Here is a 25,000-nt window from a genome sequence, read left to right as displayed (position 1 = left end):
AAGACGTTGACTATGCCAGATGTAGAGGTGAAGCCGAGGTGTTGTTATTCAATGGGGGAACCAGCCTTTTAATAATTAAAGATTCCAAGGTAGTTAGGTGGTCCGGGTCTTTAGTATAACCTATTATCGAGAAGTGCTGTTTTGATACATTTATTTTGCATTTGGTGGCATGATTCTTGATACTAGAAAATTCAGGATTACTAATTCTTTGACCTGTTCTATAGCTGAAACCCATATGGCTACAATATCTCATCTGCAGTTAATCTTGCGAGTCGATCCCACGTAAGTTGCAGGGCATCCTGCGCATTTGAATTTTGTATACAACGTTGGATCTCATGAAGTCCTGCAGACGATCTTTGAAATTAAAAAGCGAGCCAATTTTGCAAGGATTGTTTGAGATGAGTTTAATTTTGAGATAAGGAATTTCTTGTTCTATTATTTGTGAGAGTCTAAGAGAAAACTTCGAGTCTGTTATATATGGAATCGATGCATACATAGTTCTTTGGGACATCATTAGCGGAGGAGGCGGTTGATATAGTTACCTACTAATTTGTTAATTATGTTATATACAATGTCTTTGGGATAGGAGTTTCTTTGAAAAAAGGTTATTAAAAATTCCATTTCGTTATGAAAAATTTGCCAGTTGGATGAATATTTCAAAGCTCTATAGACCAGTGTATATGGTATTAGTTTTAAAGGTTTTCTGACAAGAACTATAGAAGTTATTGGCTAATCCCGTGAACGCCTTTTTTTCGATATACTGCAGTCGTGAATTCTGAATTGTACTCTAGTGACAAGAATGTCCAGAAATGGTAATTTGTTTTCATTTTCTATCTCCATTGTGAATTAATGTTGGGATGTTGTACGTTAATGTGGTCCAAAAATTTTGCTATTTGCCACTGGTATCTGAAAAGTGCAAATGTGTCGTCAACATATCTTCTGTAATACATGGTTTACAAGAAATAGGACCAATTGTCTAAAAATTCTGTTTCCAAATATGACATAAAAAGTTCGCAAATATTGGCCCAAGTGGCGACCCCCATAGCAACTCCATCGACCTGCGAATGAGTCGTTGATTAAAAATAAACATGGAATCTTGCACAGCAAGTTCAAGAAATTGTTTAAAAAGGGGTTTGCTAAAACCATGAAATACAGTGTCATCGCTAATAAAATCTTATTTAAAATATCTATGGTTTCGTTCAATGGTACATTCGTAAACAACGATTCCACGTCAAAACTGGCCATTTGGTAGTCTCCGTCCTGATGGATGATTTGTTCCTGAAATTGATATCCATTTTTCAAAGTGTTTTCATTAATGGAATATTCAGTAGAGTTTTGAGCGCATCCCTGTAAAATTCCGTAGAGTATAGCGATGATTTGTAGAGCTTGAATCTGACGAATTTCGGATATGCATCGTTGAGTTCACAATACTGAAGAAAATCCAGGTCGCATCGCGCTTTTTCGAGTCTGAGTGTAGTCTTCTCTAATTGACGAGAGGTAGCCAGGGTAGTTGGTGGATAACGGTGCCTCAGCAGTTGAGCAAAATGGTGAATCCTTCGGAGTCGGAGGCGAAAGGCGAACAGGAGAGCGAAGAACAAGTGCTGTATCATCTTCGGACATAAGAGGTATACAGAGCGCAGACATAAGAGGTTTCAGGAGGTCCATTGATACTAAAGATGAAGGCCAAGATTTATTATAAAAACGTTTCGCACATTAACTTTGTGCATCTTCAGTCTGTAAAAAGAGAAATGCATATATTAAAAACTAAAAAACCGGATTCACAATAGTATTCATTAAAATGCAATAAAATATAAATAGTTAAAAAGAGAAGAAGAACCACTGAGGTACCAACCGACTAGAATGGAAGGAAAGCAAGGAATGAATTTTGAGAGAGCCAGGTCCAAGACGTTGACTATGCCAGATGTAGAGGTGAAGCCGAGGTGTTGTTATTCAATGGGGGAACCAGCCTTTTAATAATTAAAGATTCCAAGGTAGTTAGGTGGTCCGGGTCTTTAGTATAACCTATTATCGAGAAGTGCTGTTTTGATACATTTATTTTGCATTTGGTGGCATGATTCTTGATACTAGAAAATTCAGGATTACTAATTCTTTGACCTGTTCTATAGCTGAAACCCATATGGCTACAATATCTCATCTGCAGTAATCTTCGAGTCGATCCAATAGTCCTTCTTTTTCTATCTCCAAATTTTTAGTATCACTATTAGCTGAATATTCCATTAATGAAAACACTTTGAAAAATGGATATCAATTTCAGGAACAAATCATCCATCAGGACGGAGACTACCAAATGGCCAGTTTTGACGTGGAATCGTTGTTTACGAATGTACCATTGAACGAAACCATAGATATTATTTTAAATAAGATTTTTATTAGCGATGACACTGTATTTCATGGTTTTAGCAAACCCCTTTTTAAACAATTTCTTGAACTTGCTGTGCAAGATTCCATGTTTATTTTTAATCAACGACTCTATTCGCAGGTCGATGGAGTTGCTATGGGGTCGCCACTTGGGCCAATATTTGCGAACTTTTTTTATGTCATATTTGGAAACAGAATTTTTAGACAATTGTCCTATTTCTTGTAAACCAATGTATTACAGAAGATATGAGACACATTTGCATTTTTCAGATACAGTGGCAAATAGCAAAATTTTGGACCACATTAACGTACAACATCCCAACATTAAATTCACAATGGAGATAGAAAAATGAAAACAAATTACCATTTCTGGACATTCTTGTCACTAGAGTCAATTCAGAATTCACGACTGCAGTATATCGAAAAAAGGCGTTCACGATTAGCCAATAACTTCTATAGTTCTTGTCAGGAAAACCTTTAAAACTAATACCATATACACACTGGTCTATAGAGCTTTGAAATATTCATCCAACTGGCAAATTTTTCATAACGAAATGGAATTTTTAATAACCTTTTTTCAAAGAAACTCCTATCCCAAAGACATTGTATATAACATAATTAACAAATTAGTAGGTAACTATATCCAACCGCCTCCTCCGCTAATGGATGTCCCAAAGAAACTGATGTATGCATCGATTCCATATATAACAGACTCGAAGTTTTCTCTTAGACTCTCACAAATAATAGAACAAGAAATTCCTTATCTCAAAATTAAACTCATCTCAAACAATCCTTGCAAAAGTTGGCTCGCTTTTAATTTCAAAGATCGTCTGCAGGACTTCATGAGATCCAACGTTGTATACAAATTCAAATGCGCAGGATGCCCTGCAACTTACGTGGGATCGACTCGAAGATTACTGCAGATGAGATATTGTAGCCATATGGGTTTCAGCTATAGAACAGGTCAAAGAATTAGTAATCCTGAATTTTCTAGTATCAAGAATCATGCCACCAAATGCAAAATAAATGTATCAAAACAGCACTTCTCGATAATAGGTTATACTAAAGACCCAGGACCACCTAACTACCTTGGAATCTTTATTAATTAAATTAAAAGCTGGTTCCCCCATTGAATAACAACACCTCGGTTCTTCACCTCTACATCTGGCATAGTCAACGTCTTGGACCTGGCTCTCTCAAAAATCATTCCTTGCTTTCCTTCCATTCTAGTCGGTTGGTACCTCATGGTTCTTCTTCTCTTTTTAACTATTTTTTTTTTTTTTTTTTTTTTTTTTTTTTTGTTTTTTTTTTTTATATTTTATTGCATTTTAATGAATACTATTGTGAATCCGGTTTTTTAGTTTTTAATATATGCATTTCTCTTTTTTACAGACTGGAAGATGCACAAAGTTAATGTGCGAAACGTTTTTATATAAAATCTTGGCCTTCATCTTTAGTATCAATGGACCTCCTGAACCTCTTATGTCTGCGCTCCTATATATATATATATATATATATATATATATATATATATATATATATATATATATATATATATATATACACACAGTTAAAAAATCTGAAACATTCTTAAATTTAGTAGAATGAATTATGTATATATATAAATATATATATATATATATATATATATATATATATATATATATATATATATATATATGTATATGTATATATTTATATTTTATATATATATATACTTAGTATATATTGCTTTTGATTAAGCGATGGTTGCTAAACCTTTTGATTTAAGTGATATAGACAAAATGCCTTTTTCGTGGGAAAACAGTTGATTTAAGATGGTTTTCAAGAACATTCAGTAACAGTCAGTCTAGATATTCTTGATGATGGCATCTTATTAGCATTTTTAAACTAGGGTCAAAATTTAGACTTATACGAAAATTGAATAAGATAAAATCATTGCTCACATAATTATTAGAGTAATGATTTATATATATATATATATATATATATATATATATATATGTGTGTGTGTGGTGTGTGTGTGTGTGTGTATATATATATATATATATATATATATATATATATATATATATATATATATATATAAACATTTATATTAATTGAATCATAATTGTTGGACAATTTATCAAATGGAAAATTAATCCTATTAGAACAGTTATGAGTGAAATTAATAAAGCTCGAAACGACTTTCCACGTACCACCAATTTGAATAAATAAAGTATGGGATATTTAGAGTAAATATGTGATATTGCTCGTCGTAGATTTGCTCTATATGTAAGAAATTGTATGTGCAAGTTTTAATCTCAGAATTAGAATCTAGTAACAACTTTGAGAGGCGCAATATCGATCAGGAAGATAATAATAGATTTTTTTGCAGACTTAATTTAGTCACATAAAGTGGCACCTGCTTCATATTCCCAAACTGTAACCGAGTTACGGATCTTCCCTTAAAAACTAACCGTAGAATCTTCTTGAAAATAATCCCATCATGTTTCCTACGCCCTAATTTCCTGAGAATTACTTGCCTGAACTAGCCTAACCGAACCTAACTTAACATAGGGGCAGAAAAACCGGGGCTGGCTCATTACCAGGTTACATCTCGGGAATTTCCTATCTGCTTCTTATGAATTAACTCTCATGTTTGCTATACCAAACTTTCATAAGTCATGTAAATTTAGATGTAAATCGAGCTCAGTACATTGCATTAATAAAGGGATGAATATTATGCCTAACTTAATTTTAGAGCAACATTATAAATTAATGGATGATACTGATTATAATAACTGTATTAATAAACATAAAAGCAAGTACTAGAATCGGTTCAATCACGTAACCATAATCCTATATGTATAGGTCATGGAAATAATGATTTAATAGTTTACATATATCTTTACCACGTGATGAACTAAATGGATACATTGTGGCTTTATAAAGCAAATGTATCCATGCTGATTTAGAAATATAGGTACTATAAAAATAATAAAAGGGCGTTTGTAAAACTATGTTTGTTAAGATACTAAAATTTTGTATTAACCACGCCTATATTTAACAGCAAACCTTTTTGAGGAAAAAATTGGTGCTAATTACAGCCCTAACGTTGCCAGTCATATTTACAATATAATCACAATTCTTACAAAATAATCCCATAGAAGGTAGACTAGGTACGCAGTATTGAGAGAATCATATATATTATTTTCTGTCTAGTAAACCTTATTATACATACGTAAACCAGAATCTAAGAACAAATATTTTCTTTCAAGAATTGTCTAGTATAACACTTGTATATTATATACTGCTAAAGCATAATGCATCGTAAATTACTAAACTAGAATCTAAAATAATTGCACTGCACTTCAAAACGAAACCCTTGGTATTTTATTGCAAATACAGATTTATATGTGTAACTTTACACTTATTGAACACTTCCAGCAAAGCGTTGTTTACTGGGAAATCAGCTAGTGTAGACATAGCTTCATTTACAGGGAACCAGTACCAAAGCCCTCAGGACTAAACACTGTCATTCATGGTCTGTGTACTCTACTTTCAAAGATCTACCTGCATTGTGAATTTGTAAGGAAGGGAGTTATTGGAGTAACTGATGATACTTCTGTCTGCTTTCAAGTCTGAGACAGAACTGCTTGCTTTCGCTTTTCGTTTGAAGTGGAAATCTCGTGTGATTGACAGGGATTCTAGGTAATGCTTTCTCCTATTGGCTGGTTCTGTATAGTGCCCACCTGGGCGGTCACATGTCCAGCACATGACGTTTTTGCTGAGCGGCTTACCTAGCCCATGTGGGATACTTGCCCCAAAAAAAAAAAAAAAAAAAAAAAAAAAAAAACAAAAAAAAAAAAAAAAAAAAAAAAAAAAAGCTAGGTCACTGTTGTGCAAACTTATTAATCTTATAGCAGGTTTATTATGTATATTATTCTCAAACTTTGAAATCCCTCATTAGTGGTATTCTCCTAATATAGTTAGGAACTGACGTATTGTTTGATTTCAGGTGATTTCCTTTCCTTTATTTGTAAACCTTGTATTAAAACCGATCCTCTTTCTTTCACCACCAACAGGACATCCCCGCAGGATCCCAAGTCTCAGCGGGTCCTACTGCCAACAGGATCGCTGTTCTTCCTTCGCGTCGTCCACGGGAAGAAAGAGGACGATGCCGGCGTCTACTGGTGCCAGGCGACGAATGAAGTTGGCACCGTCACCTCTAATAATGCCACCTTGGAGATAGCAGGTATGTGTATCTCTCTCTCTCTCTCTCTCTCTCTCTCTCTCTCTCTCTCTCTCTCTCTTCTTTTTTTTCCACAGTTCCACGAAAAATTTTCTTTCAAGATTTTAGTGGAGGACTGTATTTGTCGACCGTTTTTGTAGACCGAGCGTGGCTTTTTCGTTAATGTGATTGACTGTGAATGGAAGAAAATAGGTTAATTGTGTTCAGTACAACCTGGGCATCGTTTTATCGAATTTTATGTTCAAGGAAATCAAATTCATTGCAGTGATGCGATGAATATCAGTTAACTTGAAAATTTTTGCAGTTTAAACAGCTCGTGTAATTTCTTCATAATGAAACGTATTTGCTTGCATTTACATGTATAAAATTATTAATGGCTTCAGTTTCTTAGTGCCGTCATCAGACATCGCCATTGCAAACACCGTAACTTTCTCTCATTGCCGATGTAGTAATAAGATTAAAGAAATAATAAAATACTCTTAGTTAGATTCACTGTTTTACGACCAGTTGATGTATATTGACAACGTCTTTCCCTGTAGTTTTGATTATGAAACCAAATTAATTAATTTTGATTTATCAGTCAGTAAAGTTTCTGAACGTCTGAGGATTTGTATATCCCTTAATAATTAAATTTGATATGGATTGCCACTGAATAGAATCTGTATTCTATTGAGACCATTATTGAAGTATTAATACATTGAAGAAGCTATGTGAAAATAATGTTATTTTTCCTGCCCATTCATTCGGTCTGTTTCCGTCGACGTTTCCAGAAATAGAAATGGAAGGGAGATTGAAGAGATATTATCAGAATAATTTGTGCGTATCACTGCGATATACGCACATTCCTTTCAACTGTCTCGAGATGAAATATGAGCGCGGGGAAAGTTTCATGCATTAATATTTCACTTGTGTTGCGACCGCTAGAGAGATTTATGATTTATATATAGACACGTATATATGAAGTCCAGATGGCGGCCGAAAATGAATACAGCAAGCGTTTCATTAAAGACTCTCTCTCTCTCTCTCTCTCTCTCTCTCTCTCTCTCTCTCTCTCTCTCTCTCTCTCCATTATATTGGTGTGACATTCATCTCGCCAAAAGGATTTTTCACCAAGAAGTGGAGTTTGGATGATGGGGCTGGCTGGCCCTTTAGAGAATACCATGGGCATAAGTTGACTCTCGCAACGAGTTGGGATCTCGCTGAATATAATTATCTGACTATTATAGGAATTATGCGTTATGGAACTTCAACTTGAGCTGTAGGTATAGGAATTAAGATCACGTTTAATGCTTGAGTGTTCTTTGTGCCATTTTTTCTTGTTCATTATCGTGGATCTAGCTCTGGCAGAGACAAGTAAGTAGTACCTATGATGGCTCCTCTGACCCTTTCAGTAAGTAAATCCTCCTGTGTCCGAATGGGAAAATCTGTTGCTGAAATCTCTAACGTATTTGGAAAGGCGATTAAATCGCTGTTAACATATAAACAATTAACACCCATTATCATATCATTTAAAAAGAATATCGTGTACTATCACAGATGTCCCCTTCTTCCATTCCGAGGAAAGCTATTAAAATTTGGACAAATGACTCGATTTGGTGTAAGGTTTTTTGTAGGCGTCCATATGGCGTAATCAGTTAAGCAACTCCAGTCTAAAAAAGAATTTGTTACCCGCGCGATAACCTTGACAGTGTATATGAACCTGGTTAGTTCAAATCAATTTCACTTCTACCTTCGGCTTAGTTAACCTTAATTGCCAACGTTAAACCATTCTGTCCTCTGGCTTTTTTCCTTTTTTCCTTTTTTTGCCATTTAACTTTACAAAGTCGTTTGTTGCTTTGGTATTTTCAGTCATTTTAAGACTCTTTCCATCGTTTCTCTTCTCACAAATATTCATTCTCGTATGACGAGGCTTGCTTGACCGGTTCTTGATCTTTTTATAAACTTGATTTACATTAGAAAGAATGGGTTGAAATACATTGATCGCTCAAGGGTTTAGAGTATTTAGACGTTGGTCTTAATTACCAAAAATTCATCCATGCATATGACTTATGAACGCGGCCACATTTTGTATTAATAATAATAATAATAATTGTCTTTTTTTTTTTTTACAAAGGGGATATTATATACCATCCTGAACTACTTCCTTACCATAATATAAGACTTTTTAACCTTCGATTTTTTAACCTTCGATTGTTATAACTCATATGATTTTTTCTTTTCTTTTTTGCAGTGTTACTTTTGGTCCTGTTGTGTTCGGCATTTTGATAACTGCTTTAAATTAGAACTCAAGAGCTTCTAACCATTTATACATGTATATTATCAACCGCTAGTCAGCGGGACTATATATTATATAATATATATATATATATATATATATATATATATATATATATATATATATTATAAGATGCGTTTTATTATGTATGTATATGTTTCTTTGCTTTATCATTTTAAAGTTGTGTAAAACGCACGTCCACCTAATCAATGGAAATTGTCATTTACATATTACGCTTATTGCATAAATATATGTTTGTATATATATATATATATATATATATATATATATATATATATATATATTTATATATATGTAGGTGCGCGTATCCATAGGTATACGCATATAAATATTTATATATTTTTCAAAACGTATTTTCAACGCTTCATATTTCTGCAAATGAGGTTTGCCCTTTCCCAGCTGCATAATGTCAGCATGGCGGCATGAGCCAGCCAATTTGACACGATTGTCTCTCTAATTTCGTTTTATGTCCACCGTTGCTGGTCGCCGCTTATTCGAGTTTATGATAGTCTTGGCTCGAGTGATTTTTGCTTCTAATATTACTGTTGATCTTCATAATTAGAACGTCGCTAGTCTTTGACGTCAAATGTGTCTCGCGGGTGTGAGGTGGGAATTAAACTCTCGCTAGATTAAGTTCGTTTTTGTGGGTGTGGGCGGGGGTGGTGGTAAGGGGTGTGGAGAGAATTGTAACTGGGGTCAACATCGCTGTTAGGAAGGACCCGGTCACCAATGACCCTCACTGCTATTCCTAGTTGTCACCTATCTCTTACTCTAACTTTCACCCCATTTATAGTAGTTACTCTCGTTCTTTTCTATCCTGCTCTCCACCTTCATCAGCATCTACTCTTCCTCCTCCTCCTCCTCCTCCTCCTCCTCCTCCTCTTCAGTCGGACATTTCATTGCGCTGTCTCTCCTCTCTTGGAAGGGATTCGTGTTCTGTCGTAACAGCTAAGACGGCTTAAGCTTCATGTACATTAACTTCCTCGCTGAGCACTACCGTTAAATTCAGCATGTACTCGCCATGATTAGGTTACCGATGTAATGCATGGCAGTAAAACCTGGGCAAGGAGATCAGTTGGTATTTGCTTAGTATAAACACGTATGAAACGTTAATAATTGTGTATGCATACGGAGTCGGGGGCGCACACACACATACTGTATATATATATATATATATCACAAATAATAAGCCGAAGGTTCCGTTATTGTAGCATAATGTTTGTGAGCTTGTGAATGTTTGTGAGTTGGTTATGCATATCTCTACGTATGTTTGTACAGGCATGTACTAATATTCATATGAAAGTGAGGCTCAGGCCCTTAATTGTTGAAATTGGATCCTCTCATGGAATCCTCGGAGGTTATGTCGTAACGGATCGTATTTTTCTTCCTGTTTTATATCTGCTTTTTTCCATTCTTGATGCCAAAGTTGTTTTTTTTTCAGACAGCTATGTCATTTGTATTACTGGTTACGTAAGTATGCATTTTCTAATATAATATGTACTATACATAGTATAACACTGGTACATTGATATTTTTGTATGTGTAATTATTAAATTATTCTCCCCCTCTACTTTTATGTATATATATATATATATATATATATGTGTGTGTGTGTGTGTGTGTGTGTGTGTGTATGTGTGTGTGTGTGTGTGTGTGTACACGTTTGCTCTACTAATGAAAAACAGATTGATAATAGAGCTATTTACATTGAATAAGTAAGAGAAATTCTGTTCAGAATGATAGACATGAATTTCTAACAATAAGCTCATTATTTTTTTCTGTTTTAATCTTTGGAAATTCGCGTTTGTTCATATATAATAAAGAGAGACCAGCGTCCTTTGCTGCATCAGTAATAGGCCCAGCAATGGCTGCACTGCACGTAAGTGCCTGGTTACGTTTCGATATTGCCTTTTTGAGTAGGCTGATCGGCTAACCCATCACTAATCGTGTTACTTATTATCTTGTGGGGCTCTCTGGTCCCTTTGACGCACACATGACTTCGTGTCAACTGTAATAATTCAACATAATTAAAACGTACCTTTGTCGATGTTTTTCGTAAGTAATGTTTATTCATCACAAATATTGCTGTAATACAGAGTTGCTCTTGCAATTTTCAATTACAGAAACGTTTGGTTGTCCATTAATGCAAACTTTTTTTGTGATGGACCGAAATTTATGGTAAGGATATCTGACTGTAAGAACAAATTCTGTGTGTTCCATGTTCTTGCTGTAAGTGATGCAGTCTGGTAATTGTGCTTGACGTCACAACGTCAGTGAAACGCCAATATTGTAAATGTCTGTCAGCGCGCAAAATAATGCTGTATCGGCCTACTCCTCATTAATTGTAGGAGTTAATGCTTTTTGTTTGAATTTCCCTTTTGACCAGATGTGTTTGGTAATTCAGTGTGTACCAACAATTATTTTTAATTTTTACGTGTTGGTATCTGGAATTCACCATCATTAGGTTTGTTAGTTCAGTATGATTTTCTAGTCGAATTAATCCCTTGTCGACTAGTCACGCTTACAGGGCTTTGATCGTTTTGTAGGTGAAACTTGATCACATTTCTCCTTATATATTCTTTAGGTCTCTGTAAAAGTTTATTGGCTGGAAGTTGGTATGATGAAATACGTGTTATAGCCTTTATGTTTTGTGCATCTGTCGCACATTTCTTAAAGTTACAACTGGTATCTGTATACATTGTGCAGGCAGTGTATTTAATCCCGCGTGGTACATGATTCTAATATGAACGTGTTTGTTTAAGAATATTAATATGTTTTAAAGGTTTTGTCACCTTTCCGGGATATTAATTATATTTTTAAATGACTAACGTGGATTAAATAATTCATGATGTTACTTTTTGTTTTTCCACGAAAGTTTGATTTTCGAGTAAACACATAAATGAGAGAGAGAGAGAGAGAGAGAGAGAGAGAGAGAGAGAGAGAGAGAGAGAGAGAGAGAGAGAGAGGTTGGTAATTACGATAACAAAACACGGGAGTACTTTCTGACTTTTATTTTGGCATTTAAAAGTTTTCAACAACACCAATAAAATTTGAAATGTACCATTCATTCTCATTTCGAACAGCAAAACGATAGAACCCGTTACAGGCTGTAATAAAAGTACGTTAACTTTGTACTTTCTCTAAGAATACCAAGTAAAATGTTCACGGTTGATTTTTATGGGGTATAAAGGTAAAAATATGTATTATGGACGTGTGGCGGATGTAGTTCATAATTATGGGATCCAGTGTTGTTTTAAAAATTCAGAAATATAATCAATATACGTCAGTGTACGATGTGTGCTGTCATTGATATAAAAATATATTTGTTTTAAAAAAAGGTTAAATGAAAGAACTGAAGAGCATTTAGAAAGTCGAAATTTTTACATATTACCCCTTGATTATTGCAGAATTTGTATTCCAGACGTATATATAACAAGTTAAAAAGGCGCCGAAGTTTCTTCTGCGCAAACGAGTTTGCTGTACAACGTGTATTCAAGACCACTGAAAATGGATCTAACTTTCGATGGTCTCGGTATAACGCTGTATGAGCCGGAGCCCATGAAACTCTCAGCCGGCCGTGGTGGCCTGTGTTATTGCATTGCTAGGAGCACGATCAAGTCTAATTTTAACCTTCAATAAAATAAAAACTACTAAGGCTATTGGGCTGCGCTTTGGTATGTTTAATGACTGAAGAGTGGATGATCAACAATTACAGCCCCCTAGCCTCATTAGTTTTTAAAATCTGAGGGCGTACTGAAAAAGTGCGGACAGAAAAGTGCGGACGGACAGACAGCCGGCACAGTCGTTTTCTTTTACAGAAAACTAAAAATGGAGAACCTCTATTTGTAATTTTTTTGCAAATCAAAAGCATATTTTTTTTATTGATAGTAAATTACAGATTACCTTACCTTTCAAAGTTAGTATAAGAGGAATATTTTCCCCAATTTCTTAGTTCCTAGCTCTCCCTCATTTTATTTATTATTGTTTTAAAATTCCTGGTACCTTGAAGGTGTTTCGACCTTACGGAGCGAGCCTCTAAAGAGTGTTTTTTGTTTGAGGGACTGTCACTGATCGGATGGTGCGAGTTGTGTCGTTATTTCGATTTACCAAGATATCGATGAATAGAAATAGTTTTTCTTATATTGCATAATGCCATAGACCTGGCTGGTAAGCATTGTTTTTATAGTGTTGCGTAGACAGGGTTTTGATCGCGGTTGGGGTCTTTAGCTAATGATTTTAGAATGAGGGGAAAGTCACTGAAGCGCCAGTTCTTTTTGGCCTTTTTCTCCAGGTGGCGAAATCAGAGAGCTCTTAGAGGCTCCCTCTCCCAGTTGCATTGTGGAATTTGTTCATTGGACGGGGGGACGTGGGCGAGACTTCCCACAGGAATTTCCGGGAATTTGGTTTTCATTGATATTCTCATGACAGATGGAAAGTGTTTGAAAACGTTTCAGAGAGAGAGAGAGAGAGGGTAAAAAAAAAGGAAGGCTGAGTGGGTCCCAATGCCATTCATCTTCGACTATGATATTGCTATGAATGCCAAAGCTAGGCCAGTCGGCCCCCCCGATTTTATTCAGAAAACGAAAAAAAATTGTTTTTGATTTCTATTGCACTGGTCGTTCGTGAGATCCATTGCAAGAGGAGTGGGTCTAAAGGAGCCCCTACCACCCCTCCCGTCCATCACCCCCTAGCCAGACCGTCCGCACAAATATAATTTTAGTTCAATTTTCATTCGAAATGTCATTGATTTTCGTATGAATACCAAAGGATTGAAGTTTTTGGTAAATAGTTACGCCGTATTGTGATTTATATCTGGACTTTCATCTGAATATTCTCCGGCGATGGCTTCCGAACTTTTTCGGTCACGGCCTCTGACTAATCATAATGGAGGTTTTCAATAACGAATATGTGCAGAAATTCTCTCTCTCTCTCTCTCTCTCTCTCTCTCTCTCTTCTCTCTCTCTCTTCTCTCTCTGTGTGTGTGCCAGTAAACACGCTTATTCATCTGAATTGTGAATATTGAATTCTCCAGACATTGCTGAAGTTCTACGGCGACCTATTTGATTTTTGTATCATCTTGAGAGTTAGCATCAACCCATTTTGCTCATTCTGCCGTGTATGAATTTTGTCAAGCACTTTTATCATACTCTGTTGTGGCTTCTTCGTTTCATGTTTTCGTTAAGCTTCTTGGGATTGTAACTTGGGATTGTAAGGTATCCTTGTAAGCACACAACTTCGTCAGTTGACCTGAGGTTTTCTCTCTCTCTCTCTCTCTCTCTCTCTCTCTCTCTCTCTCTCTCTCTCTCTCTCTCTCTCTCTCCTTGGCTTTTAGTGAGTTTTGCTTGTTTTTGGAGGGCTGCGCAAAGTTTTGGTTGGCCATCACCTGTACTATATCCTTTACCCGTTACTGGTAAGTAGCTTTTACATGGAAATGGCTTTATATATACTGTATTTTTATTATTGTTTTATGATTATAAAAGTAAAAATAGGGAAAGGAAAATATTTTTGTTTCTGTAGAATGAAAAGGAAATAGCAAGATTTTCCACCGTCATAAAAAAACGGGTAGGAAAAATGTAGTTGGTAATACGTTTTTTTCTTTGTATATAAAAAATGAAAAGCATTGCAGATGGGAGAGTTTACATTCCGTTTCAGAACGTTGTGTTTTGAAAGAGGAGCATCTTATGAAGGGTTTATACTGAAACAGGCAGATCCTTTGTCGTGTTTTATTGGCTCATTTCATGATTGCTATTTAGCGCCATTTGACTGACTGGTTTGATGGCCTAATGTGTCATCGAAAATCTCCGAATGTGGATTTTGAGAACAGAATCTAATTTTTTGTTTGCTCTATACTCATAGGCATTGGATTATTATTACTTTTAAACTCTGTGTTTTATTGTTGAAAAATAATGACAAATTTCTTGTAGGAATTGCGCATAAATGGTTGACTAATAATCGCGTGTCCTAATTCTGATCATTATAATTAAATTCACAATTATATCGGGTCGTAAAGAGCTTACGCGATGAAATGACGTATTTAATTAACAGTGAAATTCCTCCCGTCACCTTTTTCAGCCATGGTCCATATCGTTAGTGGAAATGACTAAATATTCACCCAGCTAAAGAGACCAATTCAGAATTTGTCCAATATCTGGGAACATCCAATTACCCTGCATCTATTTAGGGCAGATGAGTAGTTAGGAGAGCAGTTGGCTCAAGGGGGAACGGGGCATGTCTATCAGAGAGAGAGAGAGAGAGAGAGAGAGAGAGAGAGAGAGAGAGAGAGGTAATGTTTGTTTAGGTAAGAGGTTTATGTAATCTCTGGACGATGTTATGTCAAAGTATGTTGTGGAGACAGAGAGGAGATAAGATCTTCCGAAAGCAAGGTTTGCAACGAAAGAAAACTAGTTGAGATAGATGTGGAATACTATCACTGAATGATTGTACTATAAACAAGAATGAGAGAGAGAGAGAGAGAGAGAGAGAGAGAGAGAGAGAGAGAGAGAGAGAGAGAGAGGCAGGGTTATTAAAGTCGGGGGGAGGGGGGTGGGACCTGGGTTGTAACGTAAAGAGGAGCAAGGAAGGAAAACCCTAAATTACTGAACGTCTTGGCGTGGCCAACGTAATTAAACCACCGAAATTGTTTAATGACTTTGCCTTATTAAGCCCTCGGGCTTCTTAACATTAAATTCACACCCGTTATTCACATATTAGTTTTGGTGTTAACCAATATGGTGGAGGAGGAGGAGAGGGTCAGGGCACGCCTTCTTTTTCCTTTCCTGATTTGAGAATCAGGTTATTATTTCATTCTACGTTTCGAATTGGTTTTCAGTATTTTGGAAGTACATATAACTTGATTTTCGTTTTCGCTTTGCAAGAAGCTCCTGCGGATTTGATGTTCATTATTTCTGTTTTTGTTCCATGTATATACTGTATTAGATTGTATTTCTAAAGATTATTTCTGTTTTAGATGACCGAACATGATGGTTTATAGAAGAGTGCAAGCAGCGGATGCACTGTAACATCAAAGAGTGACTTACACGTTTACCAAATTAAGAATGAAAGTGAAAGCTGAGAACTAATCCAAAGAGGCAAAAACGGAACCTGAGAGAGAACAATGACATTATCCAGTATGCTGGAGTCAATTATGTATATGTCGGTGAATCGCCCTGAAGCCTTAGAGTGAAAAACACTGAGTTTTTTTTGGGGGGTGGGGGTGGGGGGGGGGGCGGTGGATCTTCAGTATTATATATATAATATATTAATATTTATCAATCTGGACAGTCCTTCACGCGAAGGAAATCAATACGCGAGTAGACTGAAAAGAGCGGCACTGAGGTGATGTGAGAGGTGTCATTTTCGTACATCAGACCTCTTAGATTGTTCGATTTTGAAACTTTAACCTACTTTGATTTTGGCGGTGGACATCAGTGTACTACTTCTCTGTGGATTTTGCGACTTCGAAACTTGAGTTTCTGTTTCAAGTGCACTGTGGGAGGGAAGGACTCCTATATCTAGACATTTTTTTTTTATTAATTGAACTTCTGTTTTGTATATCCTGCAAGACGTAAGGGCTCATTATGATTTAAATTTTTTTTTTTTTCCAAATTAGAAGACTGACCCCTTATGTGGATTTGCTCTCTCTCTCTCTCTCTCTCTCTCTCTCTCTCTCTCTCTCTCTCTCTTTCTCACACACACATTTATACTTATAATATGAGCGTGCTTGAAACTTGCTCAAGCTCTGTATAGAAGATCGGAGGTGTAACGAATCTATTCCTGGTTGCCAGCCAGCCGTTGGTGGTCACCTGTCCAGCACCTACCAAATTCGGCGATGCTTAATTTCATTTGAGATTTTATATGGTTCTGTCTCCACGTAAATTACCTTATGGTTTGTTTAAAAGAGCGAAATTGTTGTCAAATAACAAGCATCATTTTCAGGGTATTGTATCCAGACCGTCGTAAATGACGGTAGTTGGCTCAAATATGCAATTGCTGAATGAATAGCAATATGTTAAATATCCAGCGAAACCACAGTTAATCGTATTTTTCATGGTGTAAAAGTAATTTATATATCTGTATTATTTTATCATTTTTCAAATACGTCTTTTACATCAAAATATAACTCTGTTTCCAGGTAATTTCCAGTTGTCGTTTTTGACATTTTATTTATTTATTTGTGTGTGTGTTTTTTTTTTTTTATAAAGTATCCTTGCGTGAAAACTAACTTTACATGTACCAGTCAAAGAAAAATATCGCTGAAGTTCTGAATAAAATTTAAAAGATTTATTTGCACCGTTGCATCTGCTATTGGGATATCGGGCACAGTTAGCAATACACTATACAGCATTGGAAGCCAATTTATAGCAGCTTTGCATGGTGCGAAGTAAATCCACACAAATTTCGTACTATATTTTTTTTAGCGAATATTCATTTAAAAACCTTATAAGTTTTTCAGCATTTTTACCTTATGATTATTTATCCTTTTTATTTTATTCTGATCCAATAGGGTAGAACTATTCGTATTAAAACTAACATCAAGCTTGAAGACGGAATTGGTAGAAATCAGTCACAGATAAATGTTGCAAAAACGCGAACGTGGTCAGCAAGAGCTAGGAGTACCATGTTTTTTTTTTTATGCGGAAAAATATTAGTATGGGTATACATCCTTGTTCGATTAAATATTTGTCGCACTTTATGTCTTACGGAAGACGTTTTAAGTTGGAACTAGTAATGAATAAATATGATTACAATTTTATTATCAGAAGAGTAGGTGTAGGGATTGGAAACGGTAGAAGCTATTTTTCCTTTTTCGCAAGAAAAGTAAGTAGTATAAAGCAATGGATATTGAGGGTGTTCCTTCTTACGATAAACACTCATGACAAGTACAGCACGATACAATTATATGCATTTATCATAATTCTCGCTTCATGCTTGCTTACGCATCTTGAGATATGTGTAAGAAATTAACTTTAAATCGTAAATAAGACATGGAAAGATCTAACATATTTTTACTTTATCATAAAACAATACGTCATATGATGAGAATTAAAACTTGGCGCGTGTGTTCATTCAGACAATCTCTTTCAGTCATCAAGAGTCGCGTAAACATTATGAAGTCCTTTGTGTAACGTTATTTAGAGTAAACCCCTATTTCATAAATGCCTTTTAAAAAAAACTGTGCGTGTTACCGTCGAGTGTTAATAATAAACCGAAATGGGACGAAAAAAGTTTATTACCCCGAATTTTTCCCCAGTAGTAAATCTATCTACTGTATCCTTTAGATCTCCCGAGATCAAAGACTGTGCGTTGGACTGATCCGTGTAGGGACTCCATCCTGTGGAAAGTGTCCTTTGATATGGGGAAAAAATAACCCTATCAGCTAACCATTCGTTTCTTAGTGATGCGCATTTAAGGGAAATGGGATTGCCAGTCCTCCCCTACACTTACCTGGCTTTACTTTAATGCTCAACTTTCGATTGCAAGCTACATTGTCAACTCTTATGTATATTATATATATATATATGTGTGTGTATTATATATATATATATATATATATATATATATCTATATATATATTATATTATATATATATATATATGTATATTGATATATATATATATATATATCATGTAGAATATATATATATATCAACTGTAATAGCCACAATGCCCTCTTAACTTCTTGAATTCTTTGCTCTGTTTTAGATACGCTTGTCACTACAAAGCCTGAAGATCCAAGTTCAAAGAAATTTTTGAAAAAAAAATTGTGATATCCGGTACCGGGAAGCGAACCCAGGTCCCATAATCGACAAGAGGTCACGTTGGAGACCTGACCACGAGAAGGTCGGCAATGTGTCCTCATTGTGATCTTAGGACCTGGGTTCGTTTCCCGGTACCGGACATCACAATTTTTTCGAAAATTTCTTTGAACTTGGATCTTCAGGCTTTGTAATGACAAGCGTATCTAAAAAAGAGCAAAGAATTCAAGAAGTTAAGAAGGCATTGTGGCTATTACAGTTGCATATGTATCTGCGATTAAAAAAGTAACCAGTAATTCTTACATATATATATAATATAAGTATGTATGTTTTTATATAATATATATAAGATATTAATATATAATAGATATATACTATATTATATATATATATATATATCTATATATATATCTATATATATATCTATATTATTCTCTATATATGTTTGTGTGTGTATATGTATATGAGTGATTATATGATAGTGTATGGTAAATGAAGAAAACAGTTCACGAGATACCTTTCTCTTTTGTATTGTATTTATATTTATCTACTATGTGTGGACAGAAACACTAGTTAATAACTGTTAGCATGGAGAATATATATTTATATATATATATATATAATATATATATATATATATATATACATATATCACTGTCAAATAATCATATCAACATTTACGATTGCTGTAACATTCTAGTGTATTATTATTATTATTATATTATCTGATCTCATAACTTTAGCATAATTGAAGTTTACAATGTTCATAAATATATTAACAATACTTTTGAAACAGGTAAGGGAATGCTTATAACAGTAATAGCAACACAGAACAAATTCATCGGTGAATATACTAAATAGTGAAGGACCAGCCCTTGTAAATTCCTGCCTCTCAGTTTAGGAGGTCCACTGACTGAGTTCATCCACCGAGACGCCTAATGTATGCGAAGTGAATTACCTCTTAAAGTGTTACTGTGGATGCTTAGCCTTGGCTGCCTAAATGTTGAGTTATGATCTTGTCAAATATAATGCCCCGTCTTTAGTGGCTCTCTCTCTCTCTCTCTCTCTCTCTCTCTCTCTCTCTCTCTCTCTCTCTCTCTCTCTCTCTCTCTCTCTCTCTCTCTCTCTCTCTCCGGGGAGATATTGTCGTGCGGGCAAACGTGTATGTCAGAAATGAATGTGTTTTCACTTAAGTGTGTGTGTTTTTTTGCCGTAACTTTATTTTGATCATGAATTTTTAGGTATTATTTGGACTATTTCAGCCAGGTATCGGAAGAAATCACGCTCGCATATAATGTTTACCCCGTGGGTTGATAAGCTGATTCATCCGTTACCATGGTGAAATTTTCGCCGAAGAGGAGGGAGAAAGACATAACACATAACTCTCCTTGATATTATATCTCTTAAGTTAACGAAGAAGGTTCACTGTGTTTGAAAGTATAGATGTGGATACCTTTAGTTGCATCGACGTTCATAAAGAATGTGACTCTGGAGTCGTTAGTTTTATGCATGCGTTTAATGATTCGCTGCAGTTGTCAATACCTTACTTCCCGTCGTGGTAATAACATTTCCCCCTTTTATTACTGCCAGTAGATTAACACCTGTGAACAGCAAAACTTGATGCAACGTGTCATTACTTAGTCGCACTTATTTGTGCTGTAAAATTCAAGGGGAAGATATGTTTTAGGTGATTTAGATTAAATGCGCTGATCCACTGTGGGCGTTAGAGAACGACAGTATTTACGAGTATTTGTCTAACCCCGTATTGCCATATGTATTATGTATGTATGTATAACTGTGCAACATCATTTTATATTATCTGATTTATACAGCACATTTCCTCAAAGTTCTGTTTAAGTGGGTTATTGATAGTGCGTACTTTTTAGGTTTGACACATATAAAAAAAAGAGAATGAGAGATCTGTTATACACCAAATATTCAACTTTAAACGAAAGTGAAGGATTCCATCACTTCTAGCGCTTAATTGTTTAGATACAATTTGCAGAAATCTACCTATAAAAGATTCTCTGTTTTGAGGATGTTGTGGAATGGTTCAGTTGTGTCTCCTTCCTTGCGCAGTTCCGTGGTTTTTCTCGCCATCAAACAAAGCTTAGTCATAAGACGTATATAATAGATGTCATCAGGACATAAGGACGTCTGAAATATTTTTATTTCTTTATTTTTAGTTAGCCGTTCAAGTATTTCCAGCTTTTCTCAGCTATTCTTGTGCACATGGATCTACGTCAAGCGCTGATAGCCATTTTATGAATTATTCCACCCACCCTTCCATACCGAATAACGTAGTATGATCACTTACAAAAACACTCTCTCACACACACATACAAACACTCGGGGTGGAAAAAAAAAAGAGGCATTTAATTGGCCTGTTTCCAAGTACGAGGAAATAATAGAGATCCCTTGTATTCACACGACCTCCCTTGTTGTTATATTTTATGGCAGGTGTAATGAAAGTTAAACGTCATTATTGTTAATTGGATCGGATAGTTTTTTTCTCTCTCTTCAATGTTTTACCATTTTATTTTATTCATGTCTCATTTTGGTTTCATTCTCATGATTTTCTGTGCAAAAACGTGGAGGTTAGATTGTTGTTAATTCATTTTTCATTCTTCGGAAATGTTGTACAGGCAGTAGTGACCAGTGTACAATTTATAAATCTTTGAATAAAACAAATTTCTCTCTCTCTCTCTCTCTCTCTCTCTCTCTCTCTCTCTCTCTCTCTCTCTCTCTCTCTCTCTCTCTCTCTAGTGAATGTTTAATGGACTAGATACTATGAATTATGCCTCGCTCTTGAGACAGAAAGAAAAATGGTTCATTTTTGAAGCGTAAAAGTTAATTACGCATTGCTTAAGGTTGTTACTTGTATAATGAGAGTTTCTGTGGGAGGTGATTTTTATAGCGTTTTTCGGCAGATGGCTGAGGGGTGTTTGTTGTTCATTGGGGGCGGTGGTTGTAGTACTCCTTTCAGAAATATTAGGTCACTCAGTAATACAACAATTGAATTTTTAGCATACTTAAAACAAATTTCAGCTATAACTATTGCGTTTGAATTCCTGATACTGTATTCTCATTTTAGTGTCTTTTTTATCATCTTTATTTTTTTTAACTGTTACGTTTCAATTGTTAGAAGTGAGTTCTGATGTTTTTCATTTAAGCTCCACCAAGAGAAATGATGAAATTTGTGCTCTAATTACACCTTATTATTACGTCTCCAGCAGCCAGGCAACGTTTTCTCTTTATAAATTCTCAGACATCAATTTTGAAACATTGAACAGCTTAAGTGAAACAGTAAGACGAGCAGCACGTACCTCTGCCTGTTGCCAACCTCCCAGGTCACATATATCCCAGGTCCGTTTGCCTGTCGAGATCCACATGAGATCTTTCGGGCTGAAAGAAAATTTCACTCCCGTCAGTCTTTGTTGTGAGATGTTGTCATTATTAAATTTGGTGCGGGAGTTTTGATTTTAACTAAGATTGCAACAATTACAATTTTAATCCTGAGTATGCTTCCTGATACGAGTCCAGATCAGGAGGTAATCATCATCTCTATGGATCATACTCTTCCCAAGTAATAAAGAAGTAGAAAATGCGCCGATGTTTCTTCGGCGCAATCGAGTTTTCTGTATAGTGTATACTGCTGATGAAACTCTCAGCCACGGCCCATGAAACTCAGCCGCGGCATATGAAACTTTCAGCCGTTGCCCGGTGGTAGCCTGTGTTGCTATAGGTGCCAGACTCACAATCATGGCTAACTTTAACCGTAAATAAGATCAAAATTACTGAGGATAGAAGGCTACAATTTGGTATGATTAATGATTGGAGGGTAGATGATCAACACGAAGTAAAATTTCACCGAAATTCTGTCCAAATTCTGCAGGTCCACGTACGGAAAAAAATGTTAAATTTTTTTGGCTTTCAATTTTAGGTCTCTATGTCCCGAAAATGGAGATTAGTGGTATTTATGGACGTTGATTGAAAAATGTTAAATGTTTCAACTTTTCAATTTAGTTCTCTATATCTCCAAAATGGAGATTAGTGTTGTTTATGAACCCTGATGATGAATACTCGGCCATAGAGTGAAATAAAAAGAAATTAGAGGAAATCAAATATCACCAGAAATTCTGTCCAAATTCTGCTTGACTGTGCACGGAAAAAATGTCAGATTTGTCAACGTTTCAACATATCAATTTGCAGCCCTCTAGCCTCAATACTTTTAAGATCTGATCGCGGACAGAAAAAGCGCGGACAAATAGCCATCTCTAGTTCTCTTTTACAAAAATGGTTGTGGAATCCATCATTAAATTATTCAGCGGACGGACAATTAAACAGACAGAGAGTCAAGGGTGACCTCAAAATTCTCCTTCCAGCTTGGCTGGTGTAGATAACGATGCCGGATATTCATTTACTCTGAATTAGGAATTTCACACACTTGACTGCGTTAGATCTTTAGACCTCGTTCTGGGGCATTAAGACTCCGTAGAGGGGCATTGGTAAGAATCCGCTGAGGACTACTAATAAGACTCTATGGACAGATACTGATACTGGTAAAGTGGCAGTGCTAAATTCCTGATGAGTGGTGGTGCTTACAGTGTGCGATGAAGGCTCTTCTTAGGCCTCCGGCTGCGTTCCTTTCTCTTCCCAGTAAGCTATCCAACTTCTTTAGCCTCAGCTTTCAGCTCTCTTATTAAAAAAAAAAATCCTTTGAAATATGATGCGGTGGTTTCGCGAAATGACTCTACCATACGGAATGGATGTTAACAGACCGCAGCCAAGCTAAAGGATGAAACTCCCTGAATCCGTTCCGCCTTCCCAGATGTTCTTTTAATTGCTAATTAGGTAGGCCTGGCAAGCAGGCTCACTATCGTTCTTTGGTGAGATACTGGCAATTTCCACTCCGGACCGGTCTATATTGTCTCGGTTTTGCCCCATATTGGTAACAGTTAAAGTAAGTTAATCGTTCTTATGATTTCTGGGAAGAGGGAGGAAGGATAACTCATTTATTTTGAACTTATGGTAACTTCAGACTAGCCTGATGTAAAATGATAATTAATTTAAAGGCGTTACCTGTAGGAGCAACCCACATTGCAGGTAGCAAAACAACATTAATACGCTTTCGACACCTGTTTTCATGATGATAGTATATTGGTCTCAAAAAGTTTTTAATTATTAGATGGGTAATCAAAAAAATGCTTCCTTTCTGTATGCAAGATTCGTGTGCTAGTCCAGAAAGCAGCCTGTTATTTTCTATGTAACGCTGATCGAATGTTTAATCTTATTATTTAGAATAATAGATATTTTGGAGTATCCTGAGCTTGTTTAAGCTTCGTGTCCTCAAATGTGAATGAAAGCTGTGCTTTGGTGAAGGTCGGAGGAAATTAGTTGAGTTTTTAGAAAAAAAAAATCCGTCAAGTGTCACAAGTTCTTCATAGAGAATGACAACGCTCTGAGCGTCTTGAAATTTTGAGTGGCCTTTTGCAGACTGAAAGGGTTTTTGGATGGTTACAACACAATCTGTAATGAAGAGCGGTTGCAATGTGTAGAATTTGACACGATCATTAATTCTGCCATAGAAAACCAAGAATGTCATCAGTGACTTAGAGATCTTCCACCTTCGAACTTGTGTTTTATTGATAGGATGGGAAAAATTAAGAAAATGAATTGCAGAAAAGGAAATAGTGAATTCCAATTAAAATACGAATCTTTGTCTATTTATGTTAAATAACTTTATTGCATTCGCCTGAATTCATTTAGAATAATTTTATATTTTTCTTAATTAAATTAGTTTCCAGCATTCGTGTAATGTCTGAAGAAGACGACAAACATTAGGCGTTTCAAGTGTTTAGAGAGGAACTGAAGTTTCTGATGGAAGTAGGGTAGTCAGGAGAGTTCCTTTTACACGTGGTTAATTTTTTAGAAACATTGTTTATTTTATAAAGTTACCTTGGTAGTATTTATATCTAAGGTTTTAATTTTACAGTTAAACATAGCAAATTATTATTATTATATATTTTTGTCTGTCACAGTCATCGCATTCGACAGTTGGTTTTTATAGTGTGGGGTTCCGAGTTGCATCCTCCCTCCTTAGGAGTCCACTTTTCTCATTTGTGCGCTGTTTCTAGTAGCACACTCTTCTGCATGAGTCCTGGAGCTATTACGGCATCTGGTTTTCCCGGGTTCCTTTTCAGGGATCTTGGGAACGTGCCCACTGTTACTTTGATTGTGGGTGCAATTTCCTCTGGCATATCCCATATCCTTCTTATCTTCATTTTTAGGTTTTTATGCTTATCAATTTATTTCTCGTTTTTTCTCATCTAAT

At 35.7% G+C, this 25,000-nt stretch overlaps 1 protein-coding gene across 1 annotated transcript in view; it reads left to right on the top strand.

The window, feature by feature from the left end:
• Positions 1–25,000, top strand: part of LOC135197476 (roundabout homolog 2-like) — a 176,708-nt gene that overhangs the window by 41,587 nt on the left and 110,121 nt on the right. The window contains exon 3 of the mRNA XM_064224541.1: positions 6,450–6,619. Coding sequence (XP_064080611.1) covers positions 6,450–6,619 — 170 coding nt within the window. The remainder of the gene's footprint in view (positions 1–6,449; positions 6,620–25,000) is intronic.

Source organism: Macrobrachium nipponense, chromosome 21 (assembly GCF_015104395.2).
Source record: "Macrobrachium nipponense isolate FS-2020 chromosome 21, ASM1510439v2, whole genome shotgun sequence".
Classification (NCBI taxonomy): Eukaryota; Metazoa; Arthropoda; class Malacostraca; order Decapoda; family Palaemonidae; genus Macrobrachium; species Macrobrachium nipponense.
The sequence above is the reverse complement of the archived record's forward strand: the minus strand, read 5'-3'. Positions and strand labels throughout refer to the sequence as shown.